Below are 22,868 nucleotides of genomic sequence, written 5' to 3'. Positions count from 1 at the left end.
CGGTATTATATTATACTATATTATATTAAAATTAGACCGGGTCTTACATTAATTTTTGCTCCAAAAGACTCATTACAGCTGATGATCCAACTAGGTCTTATTTTCAGGGAAACACGGTAATGCTGCCTTGAGACTTGAGGCCTTTGAGTCCATTCTTCTGCTCCGACTCGCTCCAATCCCTTTGGAGGGTACTTTCTCTTTTAATAATGTCCTTGAGCCACTGCTTTCTGCTTGAGCCCACTTCTACATCTTTGAAGTGTACTTTTTCTTCTAATAAACTGCTTTTTCACTACTTTACCTCGGTATCTCGTTCAATTCTTTGCTCGAGTTGCCAAGAACCTGGACACTGTGCTGAGAAGGGCCCACTCACCGGTAACATAACGTTGACACTGTATCTTCTATTTTGAGATTTAAACCTCTTAGTATAATTTCGACTTAACAGTGTAGTTGAGCTTGGGACTTTTTAAGTTTTTCTTTCTTTGCTCTCCTCCCTTCCCGCCAAACCTTAATGACTCTGTTTACTATACGTTTACTCTGCCATACTAATTTCATGGATGTTTACTCCAGATCTTATGCATACCAGGATCAATGACCCTATTTCCTCAAGGAAAATTCCAGAACACTGACTTGAAAGGTTTTACATCTGCATATCCCTGAAACAAACCAGCGTCTGGGAAGCGTCTTTTTTGAGGAATTGCCTGACCAACTTCCCTTTTCCTTTTTTCTGCCTCTCCTTATCTGCCTATAAAACCTTTTGGCCATGCTGAGGGAAAGGGGGGGGGATGGCCTTTGGACAGGAGTCCACCATCCTCCCAGAATGTTGGCATTTTGAATGAACCTACTTTTCTTACACCAACCTTGCCTCTTGAGTTTTGGCTTTCGTGTGGTGAGCAGCCAACGTTTAGCACGGTAATAGTGGTAAATTAACACGAGAAAATGCTCACAGTCACGAATCCCTAGGGAAATGTGATTAAAACCACAGATAGCACTACACATTTACTAAAAGGGTTAACATTAAAGACTAACCATATCAAGTATTGGCAGGAATATGGAGGAAATGGGACTCTCATACACTGCTGGTGGAAATGCAAAAGGGAACTATCATTTTAGATTAGTTTGGCAGTTTCTTAAAAATTTTAACTGTCACCTACCCTGTGTGTTAGGCATTACACTTTGAGTTTTACCAGAAGAGCAATGAAACATCTCTCCATATAAATAACTGTAATGAAAACATTCAGAGAACTATTTTTTGCAAATAGTCCCAAATGAAATAATCCAAGTGCTCCAAAACAGGTGAGTGGATAAAAATAGTGCTATATATCCAGAGAACAAAACAGTACTCGGCAATAAAAACAATGAAACTACTCATATAAGCACCACTGATGTATCTCAAAACAAGACTGCACATGAGGAACTCGGGGAAAAGATAAGTAAACACTTTATGATTACAATCATATAAAAGCCTAGAAAATGCAAACTAATGTACTGTAAGAAAGTAAATAAATAGTTGCTGGGTGGGCCAGGAAGGGCATGAAGAGAGATTATAAAAGGACAGGAAATATGCAAGTGACAAGTATTTTCATTATCATCATATTTTCACAGGTTCATATGTATGGAAACACTTACCAAATTGTACACTTTAAATACTTAAGGCATGTGAATTACACCTTAATAATCCTTTACTGTTCAAAATAGAAATCTCAATCTCCTACTCTTTTCAGAAACTGAGCTTCGGTGACTACATATTGACTCCACAAGCTCTCCTCTTGTCCTAGCATGCTCAGTCTGGCCTCAGTCGCAGTTGGCAAGCAATGCTATTTCCACTTGTATCACAGGAATAGTGGCTGGACTGGGTCACAAAAGCCACTTCCTTGGACTATGAGCTCTCCCTTCTCTTTATCCTGGCTTTCCTGCCTGCACAGCAACAGCCTTCATGAGACGAACAGCCCAGGGAGGAAATGGGAATCCAAAAAACTTTAGATTATTTTTCTGACAATAATCTCTGTTACACAAGCTCCACAGATCTGCAGGTTGAAGAATTTCTGTGCACACTGATCCTTAACAGCCACTGAAGTATTTGTGGATGCAATTTTAGATGCAGTACATCCCATTTATGTGGCTGAGGTGGTCTCCTCCACTCCCTATGAACCCAGTCTTCTGGATTACCAGTTATGGTTCCCCTGCCCTCTTGTGTTACAAGTGAATTCTGTACATCAAGGTACATGGCTCCTTTGCAGGTTCTGGGGGAGAGATTCCACTCAACTGTACTTGGTATTATATAAACTTTGAGCAAGCATCCATGGTGTTTCCAGAAGCACTGGAGGTTGTCACAACTGCTCTGTCTGAGCCCACAAAAAATCCTGGCATCCGGACCACAGAGCCCAGGAGGTTGTATTAGTTGGCTAGAACTGCCATAACAAAGTACCACTAACTGGTGGCTTAGACAACAGAAATTTATTTTCCCACAAATATGGAATCTAGAAATCAGAGAAACAGTTGTCAGCAGGGTTGCTTTCCTCTGAGGCCTCTCTCCTCAGCTTGCAGATGCTGGTCTTCCTTTTGCGTGTATCTGTGTCCTCACCTCTTCTTTTAAGGGTTCCTTTCATATTGAATAAGAGTCTACCACAATAGCTTCATTTTGACTTAATATCTCTTTCAAGATGTTATGTCCAATGACAGTCACATTTTGAGGTACTGGTGGTTATAACTTTGACATGAATTTTGGGGTACAGAACTCAGCCCCTAACAAAGGCTTTGGGTCATAATGCAAGTTAAGATTGAAAAGCAGAGAGCTTTTATTCATTCATTCATTTGCAATTACATTGTCCTCTCTAAAACATGAAGTTTGGGATCCAGTGAAATCTGTTCACCCCTTCGTGCTGGCAGAGCTCAATTCTGCTTTCAAACCACCATTCAAAGTGAACAGAATACCCAATATTAACGGTAATTAAACAAAAAGGTCTTAATTATTGCATAAACCAGAGAAATGTGTGGCACGCAATTCCTGGACCGGTGACTTCAAAGCTTCAGATTTTATCACAAGCCTCATGTGAGACCAACAATGTTCCTAAGAAATGTTGTCTTTCTTTGCAAGACACCTTTCAGAACTCCAATCAGGTACTCTGAGCCAACACTGAGTCCCATCCATACCTTTAGTCAGAGAGAAGGGAATGAGGATCCCCTGTGGGTTCCATTTCCTATAATTTCCATCAGCAATGAGAGAGCAGAGGTTAGCTTCCCTAAGCATGTGGGGTGGTGACTGATGTACACTGTGGGGAACTGCCAGGTGGCAGAAGTGAAATTACTTCTGCCACAGAAACTGACAATGACTTAAATCTAGCAAGGACTCTGGGAAGGTTAGAAAGCACAATGTCACTTCTGATTGTTTTCCAAGTATCTGGAACATACGGGCAATCACCCCACTGTGGACATCCTTGCAAAGGCTCTCCTCCAGTGTAATGACACTATGCAAAAAAAACCCATTACTTTCTGTGCTATTTTAAAGACTTTCTGCAGTGTGAACTCTAAAGTGTCAAATGAAGACAGACGTCTGGCTAAAGGAATTGTGACATTCACTGCACTCATAAAGGCTTTATTACAGTGTGAATTCTCTGATTTGTATGAGACTGTATCTTTGGTTAAAGGATTACCCATATTCTACACATTTGTCTTAGCTTGGGCTGCTATAAAATAGTATAAACTGGGGGGCTTATAAACAACAGAAATTTATTTCTCCTACTTCTGAAGGCTGGACATCTGACATCATGGTCCACATATGGTCAGTCCAGTGTCTAGTGAAAACTTGCTGATAGAGGACCATCTTCTCAAAGGGTCCTAAAATAGTAGGTGGAGAAAGCAAACTCTCTCGATTCTTATAAGGACACTAATCCCATTCATGATGGCTCTACCCATTTTTATCCTAATTATCTCCCAAAGACCTTACCTCCTAATACTATCACACTAGGGAATAGGGTTTCAACATATGAATGTGGGGGGGACATAACATCACTCATAAGGCCATTATCTGGTGTGTACCTTCTGGTGTTGAATGAGACTGGAGCTTTGACTAAAAGATTTCCCACATTCAGAGCACTCATAAGGCCTTTCTCCAGTGTGAACTCTCCAATGTTTATTGAGGTTGGACTTGTTACTAAATAATTTTCCACATTCACCACACTCATAAGGCCTTATTCCAGTGTGAACTCTCTGGTGTTGAATGAGGCCAGAATTTTGATAAAAGGATTTCCCACATTCCCCACACTCATAAGGTCTTTCTCCACTGTGAACTATCTGGTGTTTAATGAGGCTGGAGCTATGGCTAAATGATTTTCCACATTGACAGCATTCATATGGCCTTTCTCCAGTGTGAATTCTCCCATGGTTATTGAGGTGGGATCTTTGGCTAAATGATTTCCCACATTCGCTGCATTCATAAGGCCTTTCTCCAGTGTGAACTCTTTGGTGTTCTAAGAGAATGGACCTGTAGGTAAAGAATTTCCCACATTCTTTGCACTCATAGGGCCTTTCTGCAGTGTGAACTCTTTGGTGTTTCATGAGGTTAGAGCTATGGGTAAAGGTCTTCCCACATTCCCTACATTCATAAGGCCTTTCTCCAGTGTGAACTCTCTGATGGTTACCGAGGGTACAGCTTTTGCTAAAGGATTTCCCACATTGCCCGCACGCATAAGGCCTTTCTTCCGAGTGAACTCTCCAGTGTCTAATAAGGCTGTAGCTCTGGCCAAAGGATTTCCCACATTCACTGCATATGTAACATCTTTCTCTATTTAGGACTCTATGGTGATGAACAAGGGTGTGTTTGTACCTCAAAGCTTTTGTGTATTCTTGAGGGTTGTAATGAGTTTTTTGCCTGGGAAAGGCTGCCACATACTTGGTTCCAGTGTTTGAAGTTTCTTCAGTGTTAGTGGTTTGCACCTGGAGAAATCCTGAAGAGGCCAGGAAGTCCTTCCCAACCACCCAGCAGGTAAAGTGCTTCCCAGACACATGAAATGTGCAGTCATTCCCAAAGGAGGCTCTGCTCACATTGATTCTGAAGGGTTTCTCACCGATGTTCTGTGTCTGGTGCTGAGGGAGGTTTGCACTGAAATATAACTGTTTCCCACATGAGGCAAGTCTGCACAGCTTCTGTCCATGATGTGTTCCCTGATGATCAGCCAAGTGCAAAATATCTTTCAGCACTGGGGTACACCTCTCACATGGATGGGCCCTTTGGGAAGACAGACCAGCCTTGGAAATCCTGACCTGTGACACTCTCTCTACAGAAATGCTCTGCTCAGGTGCCTCATCCTTTACCCCACACCAACAACCTAAAAGAAAAGAAATACTGATAAAGTGTGTGCTGACTGTGGTGGGAGGGGGCAGCCTGTTACAGGTGTATGTGTGACACAAGTAGGAATGAGTCCATGAACTGTTTACAGAAACCTGGAGTTGGGTTCAGGTTGAGGATCCCTTAGCAGTACTGGGCAGCACTGGGTTGAGTGTGGGAAGGATGTGGGAAACCTCATGATGTGAAGGACATGACCAGGGAGGAGAGACAGGGTCTACAACTCATTTCTCTGTACACAAATTTAGGAAGACCTGTCTGATGGTGGCCATCACCCAAATGCTGGGTAGAAAAGGATGAGGCTATAAAGAGCACAAGATGGGGGAGGTAGCATACGGTGAAGGCAGGGCTGCTACTTGTTTATGTGAAAACATTCTGCAGGATCTTGTCTGCAGCTGACCCAGGAGTGCTATGCAGAAGGGTGTGTCCAGGCTCAGGAATATCCAACTGCACAAGAGCAGCTGGTGTTCTATGACTGTTGAAGAATATGTGTGCACATTATGACATAATATGTAGAGGACAGCACTGTCAACAGAGAAGTAAAACTAGAGTCCAGAGATGTGAGGACCAGCGCACAGACTGGATGTAAGAGGAGAAATGACATGTAGAAGGCAGGCAGAAATGGAATGTAGCCATTGGCTATGGGACCAAAATACCAGTCAAATAGAATAGATTTCTGGTGTGTTTTCAATACAACCCTGACATCATGCCCTCCCCCAGGGTGCCACTCCTCAGGGTCAGGCTCCCTTTGAGCCCATCTTGCTGTGGCTGGACTCATAACCATCCTGTGAACCACCAAGGGCTTTCCACCTCACCTCCAAGGTGAGTAACTACATGGTACCCACATGATGCAAGTACTAAGGGAAAAACAGGAAAGGCGAGCAGCCAGCAGTGACCAAGAACAACTCAGCACATGACAGCCCGAGAAAGAAAACTAAATGCTACAAAGAGAACTTATGAGGGGGGTCTTACAAAAACACCCCATGGTCCACAAAGCAATGACAATGTAACTGGTGACAATTCCTGGCACAGGCAGGCATGAGGAAAGTAGTAAAACCTTGGGCAGAGAGCTGCTTGGGATCTGGACAAATTTGCCTGGCTAAGGAGATGGCAAGCAAAGTGGAATCCATAATGGTGACTGCAAGACACTAACCCCAGAATCTTCCATGGGAGACTTACGGGTAGCAGGTGTTGTGCCTGTTCAAGAAGAGGGCAGTGCACACACCTCAGGTCAATCAACCACAGCACCTACCCAGGACATGGGGGAAGGAAGCAGTGCTCGTGGTCCTATGTGAGAAGGACAGACTTGTCTCTGGGGAAAAGAACAGGACAGAGAGGAGCTCAGGAAACAGAGATGGGGGTGAAGATCTTACCCAGGGAGGTTATAAGTCTCAAGTTCTCCAGCATCACATCATGGTACAGGTGTCTCTGAGCCTCATCAAGGAGCTCCCACTCCTCCCAGGAGAAGAACACGGCCACATCTTCAAAGGTCACACTGCCCTATCATAATGGGGACAGATGAAACCAAAAGCAGCTCCTTCCTAAGGACCTACTATCCCGTCCCCCACATATTTGGCCCATGCCCATCCCCCTCCCAAGCTCTCTAACTCAGAGGAAACACCAGGCCCTAGTGCCAACGACACTGTTGTCTCCTCATGGGCTCACTGGTCATGAGGTTCAGCCATCAGTAACAAGAGGCAGGTGAACAAATAGATATCTAGGTTGCAGGCCTGGCACAGAAGATTCCACCAGCTCCTGCCAGGCAGCTCCTCTAGTATGGCCAAGGTCATATAAGTGTCAATGAGGGCCCTGGGACCATGAGACATACTCCCTCTCCAAGTGCACACAATTCCTTAGACTGTACTTCCATCACATCTCTGAAGAGTACAGCCACCACCATCTCACTGCCCCATGCCACAGATCTTTCCCTGGCCTCCCCACGTTACTGTAACTTAGTGACCTCCTCCTCTCCATCCACTGCTGAGGGTGGGATCCTGCCCTAGGTTATAGTTAAAGCCGAACATACGACACCTGACACTGGACAGATGAGACTGACAGCAGTTTAGTCAATCACAGATATTCACAGCCCAGGAGAGGAGGACACCACCCAGAGGTCCACGGGAGTTACGCTATAGAAAAGAGTGAACACCTAGGGGGTGTGGGATGCAAGCTTTGTAGTACCAGGATGCTGAGGTGCCCCTGGGTTCCAGCCTAAGGATGCACCTGGTTGACCTGAATAACTCCATGGGCAGTTAGAGAATTGAAACCTAATTTTAAAAGGTACAAGGAGGAAATGGGTGTCATATCCTTGATAAAAAGAATTGTTTGGCTAGTAGAACTTATCCATAGGAGCAGAGTGGGCAAGGGATCTTGCATTCAGGCTATTTCAGGCCCTTCAGGTTTCACCAAATGTCAAGGCAGCACATAACACTACAAATTGGCAGACAACAACCAGAGTATGCTTGGCAAATTCAAACAGGATCCAATATTACCAGACTTCCCACTAGTGGTGGCAGCTCCAAATACTTCTACAAAGGCCTCCCTGCCTGGCTCAGTTCCTTGCCTCAGACTTAGCCACACAGAATCACCTGTGCAGCTCAGACACCCTTGACCTCTTCCATTTCTGTGCTGCACTTGCTGTCTCTCTGTTTACTTAATCTCATCCAAAGCTCAGCCCTATTGCTCACCCACTTCATGCCTAGTGACGCTCACAAATGATAACAAGTGCCCCTGACCTGATCCTCCAGGATGAACAAAACACCCCAGGCCCCATCAGAATTGCCACAAAATTCAGGTGGGTGCATAGCATGGAGAATAAGCACTAGCTGTGGCCTAAGTGTCATCCTGCTTGCATTACTCCTAGGCCTTTGCATCTACCTCATGTCCATTCTTCCCTTGGAAGCCCTGGTCACCTGCCAGACTATCCTGTCCTCAACATGTCTTTCCTTCATGGCCACTTAATTGACTTACCTGTGTTTATGAAGCCCAAAACCATCACCCAGGTACACAAGCAGGAGACCTAGTTCAGACCCCACCCTCCCCAACCTGGCTGCCTAATAGCTTTACTACCATAACCTGAAGATAACCCCTCCTAAGTGTGACCACAGCTCACTCACCTGGACCCACACCAGAACACTGGATATTTTCATCAAGAACCCTCTCTTGATTTGCAGACCTGTGTGTCCAGCTGCCCAACTAATGCCTCTACTCAGTGATCTCAGAAACACCTCAGCCTCTTAACATGGCCAAAATAAAGCTCTTGATATCCCCAGTGAATACTTCTCGTACTATAACCTTCCCCAACTCGGGTGATGGAGCATCTATTCCTACAGGTGCTAAGCACAGGGGTTATCCCTGAACTCTCTCTCTCTCTCTCTCTCTCTCTCTCTCTCTCTCTCTCTCATTAGAAAATGTAGTTGCCCCTTTTTAAAACATTCATTGAGAATCCAACCACTTTTCCTAAGCCACCATTCTGGTCCACTTAATCCTCACCCGGAGTTAGCAGTAGCCTGCAGCCTGATCTTCCTTTCTCCTGCCTCACCCCCACAGCCTGCAGCCACTCTACAGCTACATAGAGCCTGGTAAGAACTTTTAAGATCACCTCCCTCCTCTGATCAAAACTTCCAAATACCTCCAGAACAGACCCAACTTCTCAGGCAGCCATTCCAGTCCTCATTCCTGCTGTTTGTTCCCCCATGAAAAAAAGGAGACCTGAGGTTTCTTGAACATTCCTAGCTCAATTATCTCTGAGCATCTGCGCATCTTGGTACCAGTTCTTGATATAATCCTCCACACTTTTTACACTGGTTGCCACAAACAGTAACACCTCTATATAAAGCCTGAAATGGACTTACAACTCTGGACTTGGGGTTTCTCTAAGGTCTCCAGACCAAAGGTCAGGGAAAATGGCAGTTAAAGACTCCCAGGTAGGTATATAAATGTTGACTCACTATGTTGTACACACCTGAAACTAATACAATATTGTATGTCAACTGCAATTTAAAATGAATTTTTAAAAAATTTAAAAGGAAAAAAAAGAAAGAGAAAATGTGAGTGGAGGTCAGGGCCACTGAGGTTCTGGGACACCGTCCACTTCCCTGTGTAGGTTCTATAAGCACTTCTGCAGCCTAGGGAACCTGTATGAAGAGGTAGGCCTTAGAGAAATCGGTCCATGATGCAGTTTAAAGGGCTCATGCCTCGCTGTACATTTTCCTAACCCTGAAGCCGGTTGACCTCACCCTGGATGCCTAACCTCTGTGCCTCAGTGCTCAGTGTCCGTTCGTTACCAGCTATGTGATCTTAAACAAGGATTCAACCTCCCAGTACCTCAATAAACTCATCACCCCATCCAATCTGTTCTTCCTTTGAGTAGCCTTTGAGAAACTCCTCATTCTGTTCCCTGCAGGCAGAAGGCGGACCCCAGATTCCCAGATCCTCCCGGCTCCGTCGCCCCTACACGTCTTTACACCGCCAGCCCCTCCGCCTGAAACCCTCTCCCACACCCCATCACACCGGATGTCACCCACGAGCGCCTCACCGTCCTGGAAGCCGGGGCCTGAGCTGCAGGATGTGAGCAGGCGCCCCGCACCCGGGGCTTTACGGTTCGAGAGACACGCACTCACCTGGGCTGGACCGCTCAGCGCGACTGTCGCCATCGAAATCTGTGGGCGGAGCGGAGCGGGAGCGGAAGGAGAGGAGGGCCCAAGAGCGCGGGTCACCCTGGAGTCGTCGCCGAGCTTCAGACCCGCGTCAGTACGGCGGAGACCACGATTCCTCTAACCTTCTCGGTCCTGACCAGACGCTTTAGAACCAAAACAGAGTAGTAAGAATGGCCGACATGATAAGGACGTCGGAAGTCCCACCTTTGCGCGATGCGCACGCGCGGAAATGTCTCATCCTGGCCCGTCATTGGCTGTGCATGGCGTCCTCTCTGTGTAGGCTCTTCCGGGTAATGTAGGTCCCAGCGCTCGAGAGGTGGCAGGTTTGTGGTGTTGGCGATCATGACTGAACTTGACTAGCCGTTGTTTGACAGTAGTTTCCCGTATTCTTGCTTTACCACAATATTTCGCCCCTAGAATCTCAAGATACTTTTCCTTTGTGTTGTTACTTCCCTAAAAATATATTGTTCTTTATTAAAGATGTTCTACGAGACTGAATTCTAAGCCACCTCTTTGACTCGATCTTGAGTCTCTCTCCTGTGTATAGGAGATATACGTTAATGAAGCTGTTTTTATAATTTTTATTATTTGTTGAATTTGCTGAGTCATCTTTTCCATCAGAGCTTGGCACATTTTGGATGTGGCTGAGTCTGATAATGTTTAACTTATCACCCTTCCCAATAATCCTGTACACTATATATTGACGAGATGGGTGATTGAGGATTGGTCGTGACAAAGGTGTGTGATGACTGTTGGGTAAATAAAATCTAGGAACCCAGAAACGCTCTCCTCAAAAGTAATGGTGACAGAAAACACTTGCATTAAACCAGAATTTGATGCACATGACAGGAAAAGTGTTAACTGCAAAGGCAGGGGAAAAAAATATCCCTTATATAGCTAAGCAGATACAACTCAATACATATATGTTTTGGTGATAAACAGTAACTAGTCGCCCAACTCTGTATCCACACCATGCTCAGCCACTGGCTGAGCAGGCTGTTGAGAGTGTGATCTCTGGAAGGCTGCAGTGGATCCCCAAGAGAGCACAGCTGGGGGCTGTCGTCCAACTACACTTTTCACAGCAAGATCCATCATAAGGCAGGACCCAGCAGCACACCCTGATGTCTGCCCAGGACTGAAACTATATGGGTAATAATCAAATGATCTTAAATGTGGTTTGGCCAAAAACAGGTTTATCTCTTAAGAGATAAAGTTCAGTTTCTGAAACTTCCATCTTATTCCTTAAGAGCATCAAAAGTTGATTTAGTCTAAAAGTAAGGAAATTGGCCCTGGAAAAAAACCCCAAAAACTAGTCAAGTAAAAGAATTTGGCAGCACCGTTTGTCACACATAGTTCTTCCTAAATTTACCTGGTAATTGTTAGCTAATTGCCTTTATCCAGAGGAAAAACAAATTTCTTCTCATCTTTATGAGAGGTAGTTTTGTAAATCTGAGAAAGGCATCCATCAGGAGACTATGAATGAAATGATACGATGTCTGGAATTATGAGTAAACTAACACATCAGTGTGCTGAGAGATGGATGACACAGGAAAGGCCTGAAATAATAACGATGGCAGATTGGGGAGGGATTCATGTCGCTGCATAACCCCTGTTCTTTTGTTCTTCATAAGTCTTTTCCTGTTCTGTATATATTTGAAAATAGTTATAACAAAAGACAGAATTTGTCATTTTATCAGTAATCTTATATGATGAGAAAGATGAATTTCAAAAGTCAGGAGGAAACTGGTTTTAGGGTGAAAGAACACATCAAAACATCAAAATGCATATTTTAAGCATGCAGTTTAAGTCAACTATACTTCCGTTAAACTGTTTTAAAATCAAATGTAAAAATTTCAGACTTTCTAATTATTATACATTTTATTTGCTATGTCCTTGAGGTTAATTGCAGCTACTCTATCAGTATGTGGAAACAGAATATAACAGTGCATTACTGGCAACTCTTCCCACCTCCACTTTCAGTGAAATCCCATTGACAGTTTTAAACTAGCCACAGTGGGAATGTGTACAGCAGGGAAATTGACAAACACTACAAATCATGGCTTGATATATTGTACTGTTGAATATCTAGAGTGAAGAATGTGGAAAATATATTAATGCAGATTAAACTTAAAAATATATGTTGTATGTGGCCACTGCATTGTGTACAACACAAAAACCAATCAGGAAATATCCTTCTGGTATTCAAAAGCAATAATTCCTTAGAGCAAAGAAGTCAACATCACTGAAGAATGAATGAAATTTTAAAGTGTTTGTTGTTTCACTATGTTATTTGTTAATGAAAAAGAAAACAAGCCATAATTTATTTTAAAAAAAGAAACTAGCAAAAGATATGCGTAGACATTTTATCAAAGAAGACATATAGGTGGCAGATAAACAAATGAAAAAAAATTCTCAACGTCGTGAAACATCAGAGAAATGCAACTAACACCACAGTGAGATAGTGTTACACATTTGTTTTAAAATGTCAGAATTATAACAGGTTAGCCATATCTACCACTGGCGAGGATGTGGAAGAACTGAAACCCTCATCCACTGCTGGTAGGCATACAAAAGGGAACAACCATTTTACATAATATGACATTTACTGAAAAGTTGTGTATTCATCTATCTGACTCTACCTGTGATTCAGGCATTGCAACCCAGTATATTAGCACAAAATCAATGAAACATGCTTATGAAGAACTACATTAAAATCTATGCAGCAGTTATATTTGCAATAGCCAAAAAATGGAAACCATTCAAATGTCTATAGGAAGATGAACAAACTGGTCCATCCACAGAACATCATACTTTTCAGCAATATGAAAAGAATAAACTACTCATAAAAGCATCATTAATGAAGCTCATGAGGGTACCCAGGGTCAAAAAAGAGGAAAATGCTTTATGACTTCAATCTTATAAAATTCTAGAAAATGTAAACTCAGGCGGCCAGTTGGCTCTGTGGTTAGAGCACAGTGCTCATAACAGGAAGGTCGCTAGTTCGATTCTCACATGAGCCAGTGAGCTGTGCCCTCCACAACTAGATTGAAGACAACGACTTGACCTGGAGCTGAGCTGCGCCTCCCACAACTAGACTGAAAAAAAAAAGAAAATGTAAACTTCTCTACCATAAAGGAAACTGAATCAATCGCTGACTGGAGGGCAAAAGAGATTATAAAGGGCATGAAGTAAATATGGGCTGATGCATAGGCTCATGATCATGATTATGCTAAAGCGTCCGTGAGTTCACAAGAATATCCAAAGTTACCAAGTTGAAAAATATTTAAATATGTTCAGTTTATTGCACATCATTTATATTTTCTTAAAGGTATTATAAAATGGGCTTCAAAATAGAAACCTAGAATTCCCTGTTTTTAGAAAATCAAGTTTGGCAGCACAATATTGACACCACCATATCTTTCCTCGTACCCTGGCCTGGGCACCTTGCCTCAGAGGTGGCAAATACTGGTGAGCAATGAAGGCGGTTTCCATCTGATTCAACAGGAATCCCAGCTGGTCACAAAGGCCACAGAGCTGGACTAAGCTCTCCCTCCTCCTTGTGTTCTTCATTTGCCTGTGCAGCACTGGTATTGACATGAAAAGCCCAGATCTATAGGAATCCACAAAATCTTTGTTTTCTGTAACAGTGCTCTCAGCTATATAAGATACATAGTTCCAGAGGGCCTGAGACTTTCGGTACCTGCTCATCCTTCACAGCCATCATGACCAAAACACTGTGGATGCCCCTTTAAAAGAGGCACATGCCAACCAGTTTGTTGCAATCTTGTTCCTCCACTTCCTATAAACCCAGTGTTTCTGTAACAACTTTCACCCTAAGGAACTCTGGATATCAGGGCACATGGATGGCTCCTCTGCAGGACCTGGGGGACAGATTTCCCTTGTTAGTACTGAGCATGATGCAATACCCACTGTGAACAAGAGAAAAATTTTGTAGTGCTCTAGAAGCACCAGAGGTTGTCACAACAACTGTTCCCGCTATAGGTTGACCTCTGAACCCACAAAATATCATGGCATACAGGCTACAAATTAGGCCCCAGGCAGCAATAAAAACTAGGGCAAAACTGGAAAGACAGCTATATTCTCTGAGTTGTCACTGTTCCTCCTGAGGCACCCGAAGTTTGGGATCCCAGCATAAACTGGTCATGTCTTCATGTTAGCAGAACCCAGAACCCACTTGTTTTCCAACCACCACATACAGTAAATAGAGTTTCAAGATTAAATGAGCTTGAACAATAAGGCCTTCCTTCACTGTCACACAAACCAGTGCAATATGAGGTAGACAGTTCTCAGATTCATGACTAGAGGATGAAAAATGCCACAATAGCCATGTGAGACCAATGGTTTCCTGAAAAAGTTCATCCATCTTTTTAAGTCATGGCAGAGTCCTCTGAGCATAAAATGGGCCAGGTCCATGGCCTAACTTATCAGAAAGGAAGAATAACTTATCAGAAAGGAAGAACTGAGTACTCAGGCTTATCAAAAATCCTTCTTGTGAATAGATCACCAAGGTTTCCATCCCTGGGTGCACTGAGGTGGGTGAGTGTTGCACAGTGGGCACCAGCCAATTAGTAGAGATGAAAGGCTTTTTCTACAGAACTGGCAGTGACATAAATCTGGCAATGGCCCTGTGAATTTAAAAAATGCAGTACAGTTCCCACATACCTGGAATTTATGTGGATGTTCAGATGTGTGAGGTTTAACTCAGGCAGCTGGCACTCTCCCAAGAGATCACTCTTAGTGTTATACTGAAGAAATAACACATTCCCTGAACATCTAAGCTGTCGTTCTCATATGAACTGTTTGGTTTTCCAATGAGATAATGCTGCAGGTTTTTTCACATTCCCTGTACTCATAAGGCCTTTCCCAGTGTGAACTCTAATGTGTACTGAGACTGAAGTTTTGGTTAAAGGACTTCCCACATTCCCCACACTAATAAGGTCACTATCCAGTGTGAACATCATGTTGTTTTAGCACTTATTAGTTCTTGATGTAGTGCGAACTACTGATGTTGAAGGAACACATAGCTTTGGCTAAAGAATCTCCCACATTTGCTTCAATTATAAGGACTTTCTCTAGCGTGAATTTTCCTATAGTTAATGAGGCTGAGGTTTGCAGCAAAGGAATTTCCCACATTCACTGCATTTATAAGGTCTTTCTCCAGTGTGAATTCTGATTATAATGGAAAGCAGAGATTTGGCAAAATGGTTTTCCACATTCACCACATATATAAGGTCTGCGTCCAGTGTGAACTCTCCTGTGTTTAATAAAGTTGGAGTTTGCAGCAAAGTGTTTTCCATATTCAGTGCACTCATGAGGCCTTTTTCCAGTGTGAACTCTCTGGTGTTGAGTGAGACTCGAGCTTTGGCTGAAGGATTTTTACATTCCCCACATTCGTAAGGCTTTTCTCCAGTGTGAACTCTCAGGTGTTTAGTGAGGTTATGTTTGCAGCTAAAGGATTTTCCACATTTGCTGCACTCAACAGGGCTTTGTTCAGTGTGAAATTTCTGATGTGAATTGAAGCTAGATCTTTGCTTGAAGAATTTTCCACATTCACTGTACTGATAAGGCCTTTCTCCAGTGTGAACTCTCTGGTGGAAAACGAGGCTGAAATTTTGGCTAAAGAATTTCCCACATTTGCCACACTCATAAGGCCTTTCTCTAGTGTGAATTCTCTGGTGTACAGTGAGGTTGGACTTGTACCTAAGTGATTTCCCACATTCGCCACACTCATAAGGTCTTTCTCTAGTGTGAACTCTCCTATGTGTAATGAGGTGGGAATTTCAGGTAAATGATTTCCCACACTCTGTACATTCATAAGGTGTTTCCTTTCCAGTGTTCAATGTCATGGGACGTGTTGTTAAATATCCCACATTCCTCATACTCAAAAGCTCTTTCTCCAGTGTGAACAGTCTGATGTCTAATGAGGCAGCAGCTTTTGCTAAAGGATTTCCCATATCCACTGGACAAAAAACATCTGTCTCTAGTGAGGACTCTCTGGTGCTGAACAAGTATGTGTTTGTGGCTGAAGGATTTCATGTGTTCTCCCCAGCTGAGTTGTTGAGAAAAATTGAGCTTTTCCCTTCTGAAAGGCTGTCACACAATTGGTTCTGCTATTTGACTTCTCCCTGGTATAAGTGGTCTGTTGCTGGAGAAATCCAGGGCTGGCCAAGAGGTCCTTCCCAACCTGAGATAAGTGTCTTCCTTGACACATTCAATTTGCAGCTTTTCAAAAATAAGTCTCTGTCACATGGCTGCTGATGGGTTTCTCTCCCATGTGCTGCTTCTGATGAACATTTGCACTGACATATAGTTATTTCCCACATGCCTCACACCTGCAAAGTTTCTGCTTGCAGTGTGTTCCCTGGTGCTCACCCAAATGCAAAATGTCACTCAAGATTGAACCACACATTTCACAAGGATGGGCATTCTTGTGAGACAGATTGACACTGAGAGTCCTGACTTGTGACACTCTTTGTACAGAAATGCTCTGGTCAGAAAGAGCCTCCTGATACTCCACTTCATGGCAATTATCTGAAAGCAAGAAATGCTGGTGAAGTGCATGCTGACTTTGGTGGAGGGGGCAGCCTACAGACAAGTGTGTGTGTGACAAACCCAGGAACTAGTCCATGGGATTATTTGCAGGAACTGAAGTTGGCTTTAGGTTGAAGATGTGGCTGTTAGCAACACTGGGCTATACAGATCACAGGACAGGGGAGGCCTCATGAGGTGAAGGACACAACTTGCTCCTCATCAAATAACTTTCAACATGATCTTGTTTGCTGGTGACCTGAGTGCCATGTAAAAGCTTGTGTCCAAGCCCCCCCCACACACACACACACACAATGAAACTGTAACAGGGCAGCTGTTGGTCAGGAACTGTTTAAGAATGGGTCCACACTTCATAATACAAATCATATAAGCCAATGCTGAAGATGGCTACAGATAGAGCAGTGAGAAAAATGGGTGAGACAGAGTCCAGAGAGGTAGGGATTAACCATGGGCTGGATGTAGGTGTAGAAGTGACAAAGTATAAAATTGACAGATCAGCAAATGTCAAGAATTGGAAAGAAAATGCAGAAATAGTATGTGTGATCACAAGCATTGGCACCCAAATACTAGTCAAACAGAATAAGTGTCTCGTATGATTTGAACATATCCTGACATCATGCCCTCCTCCTTTAGGGTACCACACTCTGGTCTAGGCTCCCTCTGAGCCCATCTTGCTGGGACTGGATTCATATCCAAACACTGAACCATTGAGTGCTCTCCACCCCAAGCCCAAGATGGTGAAGTACATGGGACCTGGATGATGCAACTAGTTAGGGGAAGACAGACAACACTAATTAAGAACTACTCAACACATGACAACCCACAGGAAAGAAAATGAAATATTACAGGTAATTTCAGAGGAGAGTCTTGCAAGAACAGACCATGGTTCACATGAGTGGTGACCATGTCAGTGATGGCGATTCCTGTCACAGGCAGGCATAAGGAAATATCAGCTAGAAGAAAGAAGCAGAACCGAAGCTACACAGGTGACTTAGATCTGGACAAAGTTACCTGGCCTAGGTGAGAGCAAGCAAAGTGGGATCCATTAATGTGACTGCAAAACCATCTTCCCGTGATACCTTCCCTGTGAGACTATAGGGAAGGTGTTAGGGCTGCTCAAGGAGGAGAGGGCAGTGCACACACCTCAGCCAACCAAACACAGCACCTACCCCAGGAATGAGGGGCAAGCAGTGCCCACAGTCCTATGTGAGGACAGACTTGTCTCTGGGGTAAAGGGAAGGGCAAAGACTAGCTTAGGTCATGGGGAAAAGTTTGAAAATCTTAACCAGGGAGATTGTAAGTCCCAAGTCCCAAGTTCTCAAGCATCTCATCATGTTACAGGTGTCTCTAAGCCTCATCAAGTAGATCCCATTCCTCCCAAGAGAAGTACACGACCACATCTTCAAAGGTCACACTGCCCTGCTATGATGGCGACAGATGAAACCACAAACAGCCTCTCTCCTGAGGAGCCACAAACATTTAATGTATGCCCATCCTTCTCCTAAGATCCCCAACTCAGAGGAGAAACCAGGCGGTGGAATTACTGGTGCAGCTGTCTCTTCATGGGCCCACTGATAACTGGGTAAAGCCATCAGCAGCAAGAGGCAGATGGACAAATAGATATCTAAGCTGTGGGATTAGCATAGAAGGATCTACCCCCTCCACAGGCAATTCCCTGGCATGGCCATTTAATGTAATTCTCAATGCAGTACCCTAGACCATCAGACACGCTCCCTATCCAACTACACATCACTCTTTATAACGCACACACACACACACACACATCTCCAGATCCCATAGCCACATGTCATGGCCACTAAAATCAATGCCCCACACACTTGTATTTAATTACCTCCTCATAACCCCAATGGTGAGGGTATGATTGCCACCCTCAGTGTTGAGCCAAACTTATAACACCTGATGCTGGACAGATGCAATTAACAGATGTTTATTAACTTCATATACTCACAGCCTGGGAGAAGAGGACACATGACTACAGGAAGTTTGCGCGCTAGGAAAAAGTGAACAACCAGGGGCAGTCTTTGTGGGACTGAGAGGGTAGGATGTCCCAATTCTGCAGAATGTGACTGACTTGTTTAAATAATTCTGCAAGTTGGGAGGGAACCAAAACCCACTACAAAGCGATAAGCAGGAACTGTGCCTGGTCCCCTTAATAAAAAGGGTTGTGAGGCTAGAAGACTATCTGTGAGAGCACAATGTGGAGAAAAACTTGCACAAGAGCCATTTGAGGGCATCCTGGTTTCACCTGATGTCAAGGCAGGACATCAGTTGGCTTTAATTTTAGGACTTAACACAAGTTGGCAGGAAGCATCCAGAGCATACTTGAAAAATTCAATCAGGATCCAATATTACCACAGACTTCCCATGGTCCCCATTAGCCAAGGCAGCCCCATCATTCTATTAATATGATGGTCTGGCTACATTCCTTACATCAGACTTTGTCACAGAGAGCCGTATGCGTGTGTGTGTGTGTGTGGGGGCGTTCAGAATGAGCCACCCCAAGATACACCTTGGTGGTATGCAAATTATTTTGAGCTAAAGGCAACTGAGACCATGAAGGCTAAAAAGAAACTTCTGTATCCATCCCCTTAACTATCTTAGAGAAATTTCAATGAGAAGTTTTGCCATAAGAGATTAGCAGAGATAACATTTTCTGACCTTCTTATACGGCAGGGTAAACTACTAATTACTGAATGTGTTTGCTTTCCCTGCAATGATCTGCGCCCCAAGGTTCCTAACCTCATTGCTGGCTCAGAATGTCTCATATACCCATGGTCCCTTTCTGTCTCTGAAACTCTCAAGTATGTGGAGTTCCCATGTGCATGAAATTAAATTTGCTTTTCTTCTGTCAATATGTCTCTTGTTGATTTGAACATTTGGCCAGCCAAAAGAACCAGAGGAGAGAAAGTGGAAGGATCTCAGATACCCAAGGTCCCATACTAATTTTGCAGCATTTGCTGTGACCTCAGCAATTACAACCTTGCTCCTTCCATCCACACCTCATTCACAGCCCAGCCCCATGATCACCCTCCCCAGGTCTACTGAGTCTCAGGTGACTGAAATTACCCCCAATCCTATCTTGCTGAATAAAAACATTTCAGGCTTCGCTAAAGTCCTCACAAAATCCGGGTGAGTCCATAAAGTGGTGAATAAGCACCAGTTTCAGCCTGACAGCATCATGCCTTAATTAGACCTCTGCATCCATCTTATGTCCACTCTTCCCTTGTAAGCCTCAGCCACCTGCCAGACTACCTGCAGGGTCACTTATCTCCCTTATCTGTGGTTATGAAGCCCAATGACATCATCTATGTATGCAAGCAAAAGACCCAGTCCTTGGGCCCCCACACTCTTCTTCTTGTCCACTGTGAAAATTAATAAACAGAAACCTCAAACCTCATTTAAAATCAAGTTTGGTGGGCCTGTAGGGCGAGTTCTTACACTCTACCACTCATCGTTAAGAACCCCAAAAAGAAAGAGTCGTATTTTCCATTTGCAACTGGAAGATGTTTTGTAATCCAGTACTCCAGCAGGAAGTGGGAGTATCTTTTCCTTGCTTCACAACCACTCAGGCAATGAAAAGCCACTAAACATCAAACTGCTGGTTCTCTGCACTGGACTTTGTTTACAACAGCCCCTCTGAACTCTCTCCTTCTTCTATAAAAAAAATTCCTCTCCTTTCTTCTCTGGACTTGCCTATGGTTCTACCATAGCTTGCATGTCATGGATTGCAATTCTTTGTTGTTCCCAAATAAACTCATTTTGCAGGAGAAATATATGGCTATTTGCTTAAGGTCAACATCCACTAATAGCTTTACCACCATAACCTGAAGTTTGCATCTCCTAAGTGTGACCACAGCTCACTTGGTCTTCACAGTAACTACTACACTTTGGATGCATCCATCCTGAATCCTTCCCAGATTTCTCAGTTTGTGTGTCCATCTGCCCATTTGAGGCTTCTACTCAATAGTCTCAGAAACATCTCAGATTCTTAACATGGTCAAAACAAAGATACTGATATCCTCAGTAAATATTACACATATCACCAACTTCCTCATCTCAGTTGGTGCAGCTTCCATCACTACAGCTGCTAACCCAAAATCCCTGGGGACATCACTGATTCTTGTTTCACTCCCTCACCATCCACATTAGAAAATCTAGTTGCCCTTCTTTATTATTTTTAAATTTTTAATTGTTTATTTATCAAGAGAAACTATTCCTTAGCCCAAATATACATGTTTCATAGCTCAGGAACACAGGTGAGTGACAAACTTCTATGGAACACAACCTAAAGAAATTCTTTACATCCCCAAATCACTTTGCTCTCTGAAAGATATCAGCCTTCCTCATCTCATCAAAATCTTTCATGGAATCCTAATTTTTGTAGAAATCTGCATATGCCTTCTTTCTTGGTTCAGCCACAGCAAATTTATAGAAAGCTGCAACCCCCAGGGATAAGATTGCTCCAACAATATGGTATTGTAGAAGCTTCACCTGAAGGCCACACATCTGAGGTTTTGTCAAAGCACTGGAAAGCGTGGTAGTTATGTTCTCAACATCAGCGTCCTTCCTAATAGTTGGCCTTTAAAACACACAGCCAGATTCAACTCTGGTCCATTAATTCAGACCTGGGCTATGGTAATGGTCTCCATCCTGACCTCCCTTCCTTTTTCCTCAAGGCCACTCTCTGTTCTCTACTCTGCATCCAGAAAGAGCCAGTTAAGATTGTGCTATCACCTCCTCCCTCTTATCAGTTTTACCTTGAAGCATATGCACATCCTAGGACCAGCTATCAGGTTAACTTTCCATACTTGTTTACATTGGTTGTCAGTAATGGAAACACCTCTATATACAGGCTGAGATGGACTCAGGACCCTGGGCTTGGGGTTTTCTTCAGGGTCGCCAAACTTAAAGACTGGAGGAGTAGCATTAGGAGTCCCAGGAAACCACAATCCAAAAAACACTAGAGTGGGGCTGAGATTAGTAAGGGATTGGAACACCTCCACTTACCTGTGTGAGCTCCATAAGCACTTTGGCAGTCATGGGAACCTGTGCAAAGAGGCAGGCCTTAGAGGAATGAATGGGTCCCTGGTTGTGTTCCATGTGCTCATGCCTCCCTGTATCCCTCCTGGTCCTGGAGCCAGGTGACCTCAGTCAGACTGGCTGCCTAACTTGTGGGCCTCAATGGTCAGTGTTGACTCTTACCAGCAGTGTGACCCTGAACAAAGACTCAACCTCCCAGTGCCTCCATAAACTCATCACCCACCTCCAATCCGTTCTTCCTTTGAACAGCCTTCGGGACCGTTTTAAAATCCTAACGGAGATCATGTCTTTTTGTTCACAACTCTCCATGGTTCCCAGGATGCTCAGAATGGAGGTACAACCCCTCAGCTTACCAGTTCAGGTGTCACTCCTCCTCACTCTCTGTTCCCTGCAGGCAGAAGGCGGACCCCATGCTCCCAGATCATCCCGGCTCAGTCGTCCCTCCACGTCTTTATACAGCCAGTTCCTCTGCTCATAACCCTCTTCCACTACCAGTCATACCAGATGTCACCCACGAGCGCCTCATCATTCTGGACTCCGGGGCCTAGGATGCAGGACATGAGCAGGCACCACACGCCCGGGGCTTTAGAGTTCGAGTGGGGTTAGGGTGGTGAGGGCCTGGGGGACACCTACTCACCTGAGCCGGGTCCCTCAGAGTGGCTGCTGCCTTAGGACTCTGTGGGTGGGTCGGGGCAGAAGCAGTGAGAGAGGAGGGAGCCCCAGGCACAGCGGTCCCTTTCCCAAGTGTGGGGACAGAACCAGGAGAGCAGTTTCCAGGCTCTTGGCATCACATGGAAAGGTGCTCACTCGGGTAGTAAATGGCCATCAGCTGTAATTAGATGGCTGTCCACTGTGGCTGGGTGGACATCAGCTGTTACCAGTTAGCCATTAGCCACTAATATACTGCCATGGCTACACTGGCAAGGGTTGGTTGGCGGAGAAGCGGATGGCTGATTGCAGCTAGCAAGTGCGGTTAGTAAGTGGATTGTGGCTGGCAATTGTGGTTGGTGGGCAGATTGTGGACTGCAGATCATGTTGGTCTTGCTTCCTGTATCTCTCCTGGCCGCCAGTGAGACTCGGGTGCAGGAAGACCCCTCAATGGGGTACTGGCAGATGTTTGCTTTTGTGTCTCGACCAGCCACCATCGAGAATACAGTGCTATGACTCCTCTATCTATGGCTCCATGGGTGTTCTTTTTTGGCCTCACCATATCCTGCATTCTTATGTGGGGAGTGGGA

At 44.2% G+C, this 22,868-nt stretch overlaps 1 protein-coding gene and 2 pseudogenes across 1 annotated transcript; all 3 read right to left on the bottom strand.

The window, feature by feature from the left end:
- Positions 1-1,574: 1,574 nt before the first annotated feature.
- Positions 1,575-10,212, bottom strand: LOC109434543 (zinc finger protein 587B-like). The gene is made up of 3 exons (XM_019711619.3): positions 9,964-10,212; positions 6,715-6,841; positions 1,575-5,324 (listed from the first exon to the last, which is right to left on the bottom strand). The coding sequence occupies exons 1-3, from the start codon at positions 9,994-9,996 to the stop codon at positions 4,021-4,023; spliced, it is 1,464 nt and encodes a 487-aa protein (XP_019567178.2). The 5' UTR covers positions 9,997-10,212; the 3' UTR covers positions 1,575-4,020.
- A 4,349-nt stretch (positions 10,213-14,561) lies between these two features.
- LOC109434522 (uncharacterized) lies at positions 14,562-20,042 on the bottom strand (annotated as a pseudogene).
- LOC148757469 (cytochrome c oxidase subunit 6C pseudogene) lies at positions 19,941-22,190 on the bottom strand (annotated as a pseudogene).
- Between the last annotated feature and the right edge of the window lie 678 nt (positions 22,191-22,868).

The sequence above is a fragment of the Rhinolophus sinicus genome, chromosome 8 (assembly GCF_057876585.1).
Source record: "Rhinolophus sinicus isolate RSI-liver-muscle chromosome 8, RSI-T2T, whole genome shotgun sequence".
Lineage (NCBI taxonomy): Eukaryota > Metazoa > Chordata > Mammalia > Chiroptera > Rhinolophidae > Rhinolophus > Rhinolophus sinicus.
This window is presented reverse-complemented; position numbering and strand designations above follow the sequence as displayed.